We start from the raw sequence: 3,466 nt of genomic DNA, 5'->3' as shown, positions 1-3,466 counted from the left end.
TTTTGGGTTGGCAAATGGTAAATAATCCAGTGTTCAGAAGGCAGAGTCTCAAGGTTCTGGAGTTTAGACCAGCCAAGGCTATATAACAAGACCGTGTCTCAATGCATTAAGGCTGGAGAGGTAGCCTAGTGGTAGAACACTTGCCTGTCATGTCCAAGGCTCTGGGTTCAATCCCTAACTGCACATAGGCAATGAAAAAATACATCTATATTGATGCAAGCAAATTACCTAGCCAAAACCTAGAGGTAACTTATTAATCAATGTGTATCATGTTGTATATGAATTTAAAGTGACTTGGCATGTTAATTTCACACATCTTATTCAAATGATCTGTTCACAGTACATGGCTAGGTGAGAGTTAATCTTGATCCTGCTCTTCTTCCCCAGGTGTCAGGTGGTGCGTAGTCCATGGCAGACTTCTCCCAGCAGATGGGAAGGGATGGGTGCGCCTGCAGTTTTGTGCAGGTCAGACCTGGGTCCCCAACTCTCGCAAGACAATGATTTCTCTCTTCCTGTTACCAGCCTGTTTATTCCCAACCCCAGGACTAGAAGATAATATGTTATGTCCTGAATGTGTCAAAAGGTAACCCTTAAATAGCTTTATAAACATGGAAGACCAAAGCTGGGTTTCTAAATAGGCAGAGAGTGAACATGCTGTTTGCTTAATTTGGTGTATATAGATCAGGCAAAATAGGAGAGGAAAGAACCTCAAACTCAGATAAATGTGTCTTGTGGTTAGCAGATTTAAATAAATCTGGCCCTCAGTTTGAGACCTGTTCCAAAGGGTGGGGGGGAATGAGAGGTCTGCTTATGTGTTAAATTTTTACTTATATACAAAGATCAATGGGAGGAAAAATTCCTGCCAACTATATAGTACTGTGAAGGAATGCCTATTGAAGGATATAGCAATGGCTGCATCGTTGAGGGGGCCTTCAGAGGAAGTTAGTTTATTGGGGATGGAGTTTGGTAGGTCACTTAATTTTTCCCATTTGAATTCAGGGCCATGCACTTGCTGAGCATTTTTGTTAAAGGCTGGTATTCTACGACCCCTTGAGATACACCTCCACTTTCAGCTTTTTGCTGGTTAATTGGAGATAAGTGACTCTCTGATTTGTCTTTTTGGTCTAGTTTCAAACCAAGATCCTCAGATCTCTGCCTCCCGAAGAGTTAAGGATTACCGATAGGTGTGAGCCAGTGACCATGTGACCCATGGCTTTACCTGTTAGAAAATAGTAACTTGGGACTTTTTTAAAAGTGGAAATAGCCGGGCGCCGGTGGCTCACGCCTGTAATCCTAGCTACTCAGGAGGCTGAGATCTGAGGATCGCAGTTCAGAGCCAGCCCAGGCAGGAAAGACTGAGACTCCTATCTCCAATTAACCACCAGAAAACCGGAAGTGGCGCTGTAGCTCAAGTGGTAGAGCGCTCGCCTTGAGCTGAAGAGCTGAGGGACAGCACCCAGGCCCAGAGTTCAAGCCCCACGACCGACAAAAAAAAAAGTGGAAATAGCCAATAGGAACATTTGAAAATTAGAGTCAACAACATACCTAGAAACTGGAAGTATGTCAATGTTTGATGCTTGTATTAACAATGGAGTCTGGAGTAGACCAGGAAGGACCTCAATTTTTTCCAGTTGCTCTGGGGGCTTTTCTCAGAACAGAATGATGGCCAGGAAATGTCTCCTGAAATAACACTTTTGATTTTAGATAGACTATAGGACGAATGTCTTATGTTGTGAGAGCCAAACTTAGTGTGTGTATGGTGCCCATTGCAGTAAAGATAATATGAGCCCCGAGTTTGGACAGGCTATGGGCTACCAAGCTTAGGTGTTGAGACAAGCCACAGCCCCCAGGGAGTAGATTCTTTGTCATATCTTCATTTTCATGAGCTCAGTGTGGAATGTCATCTTTTTCTAGCCTTTTTTCTTTTGTTATGATTATCTTCTAACTTGTCTTTTAGGAATAAGAAGATGCTGAAAACAATTAATTGCAATAGGAGATAAAAGAAAAAGGCATACTTTAGGAGACTACCATCCATCTCAAATATACTACCTTCAAGATGTTAATTTATTTTGGTGTGAAGGCAAATAAGAAACAAAGGCTTTCTGCTTTTTTACCATCCATCTCAAATATACTACCTTCAAGATGTTAATTTATTTTGGTGTGAAGGCAAATAAGAAGAAACAAAGGCTTTCTGCTTTTTCACAAAACAGGATATATGTTTGCAGAATTTCCTCCTCCATCTCTACCAGGACAACTGGCTTTGAGTCTGCAGATAATCTCCTGTTCTGGGTCCTAGCTAAGCTCCTAACTCCTAGAGTGAGTTTTAACTATTATAGGAAACAGCTGTTTCGTTTTTGTTTTCTTTCTTTCTTTTTCTTTTTTCTTTTTTTTGCCAGAACTAAAGTTTGAATTCAGGGCCTCAGGCTCTTGGCTTGGCATTTTTGCTCAAGGCTATTTTCTACCACTTGAGCCACAGCTTCACTTCTGGCTTTTTTTTTGGGTGGCTAATTGGAGATGAGAGTCTCAGGGACTTTTCCTGCTCAGGCTGGATCCGAACTGGGTTTCTAATATCTCGGCTTTGTGTAACTAGTATTATAGCCAGGAGCCACGCACCTGCTTAATTAATAGATTTTTTTTTTTAGCAGTTTCATGTTTACAAGAAAAGTACAAGTATAGGATTTCCATATACTCCTAGATTCTCCTGTTTTTAAAATCTGATGGAACGGAACGTTTGGTATAGTTGAAGAGTCAACGTAAGACATGTTTGAATCTAAAGCTTTTAGATCAGTGAGGGCTTGGTGCTCAGCTACAAGCCCTGCATGCAGGATGAGAAGCAGGAGGATTTCATGAGTTCAAGGCTGCCAAGGCCTACATAGTAAGAACCTTGTCTCAGAAATAAAGAAAAATATGTCTATAGTTTATAGCTTATTGTCTAATTTTTGTTGGATTTTTTCAAGCTTGTATTTTTTAGGGGTAAGGAAAATTATTTTATTATTATTATATTATTATTATAGAGAGAGGAGGATTTAGGTTTTGGTTTGGTTTGGTTTGCTTTTTTTGGTTGTGGGGCTAAAATTCAGCTCCTGGGAGCTGTCTCTGAGCCTTTTTGTGCTCAACATTAGCATTCTACCACTTGTACCACAGCTTTACTTCTAGATTTTGAGTGGTTAATTAGAGATAAGAGTCTTGGGGAGTTTTTTTTGCCCAGGCTGGCTTTAAACCGTAATCTTCAGATCTTAGCCTCCTGACTAGCTAGGATTACAGGCGTGAGTCACTGGCACCCAGCAGAGAAGAGGATTTCATTGCTATATTTCTACATATGTTTACAATATATTCCCATCGATCTCATCCCCTGTATACCTTCTCTACCGTTACCTCTTTTCTAGTCCCAACTTCTGGGACCATACAGCATGTATGTTTATCTGACCATGTGTACTTATTGTCCATGTGTTTTCATGGATTTCTT

At 40.7% G+C, this 3,466-nt stretch overlaps 1 protein-coding gene across 1 annotated transcript in view; it reads left to right on the top strand.

The window, feature by feature from the left end:
* Positions 1–2,018, top strand: part of Dppa2 (developmental pluripotency associated 2) — a 10,142-nt gene extending 8,124 nt beyond the window's left edge. The window contains exons 6-7 of the mRNA XM_013028510.1: positions 388–583; positions 1,958–2,018. Of these exons, the coding sequence (XP_012883964.1) occupies positions 388–583; positions 1,958–2,000 (239 nt within the window). The 3' untranslated portion in view covers positions 2,001–2,018. The remainder of the gene's footprint in view (positions 1–387; positions 584–1,957) is intronic.
* The last annotated feature ends 1,448 nt before the right edge of the window (positions 2,019–3,466 follow it).

Source organism: Dipodomys ordii, unplaced genomic scaffold, assembly GCF_000151885.1.
Source record: "Dipodomys ordii isolate 6190 unplaced genomic scaffold, Dord_2.0 Scaffold111, whole genome shotgun sequence".
NCBI classification, from domain to species: Eukaryota; Metazoa; Chordata; class Mammalia; order Rodentia; family Heteromyidae; genus Dipodomys; species Dipodomys ordii.
Note: the sequence above shows the minus strand (reverse complement) of the source record. Positions and strands in the feature narration are given on the sequence as shown.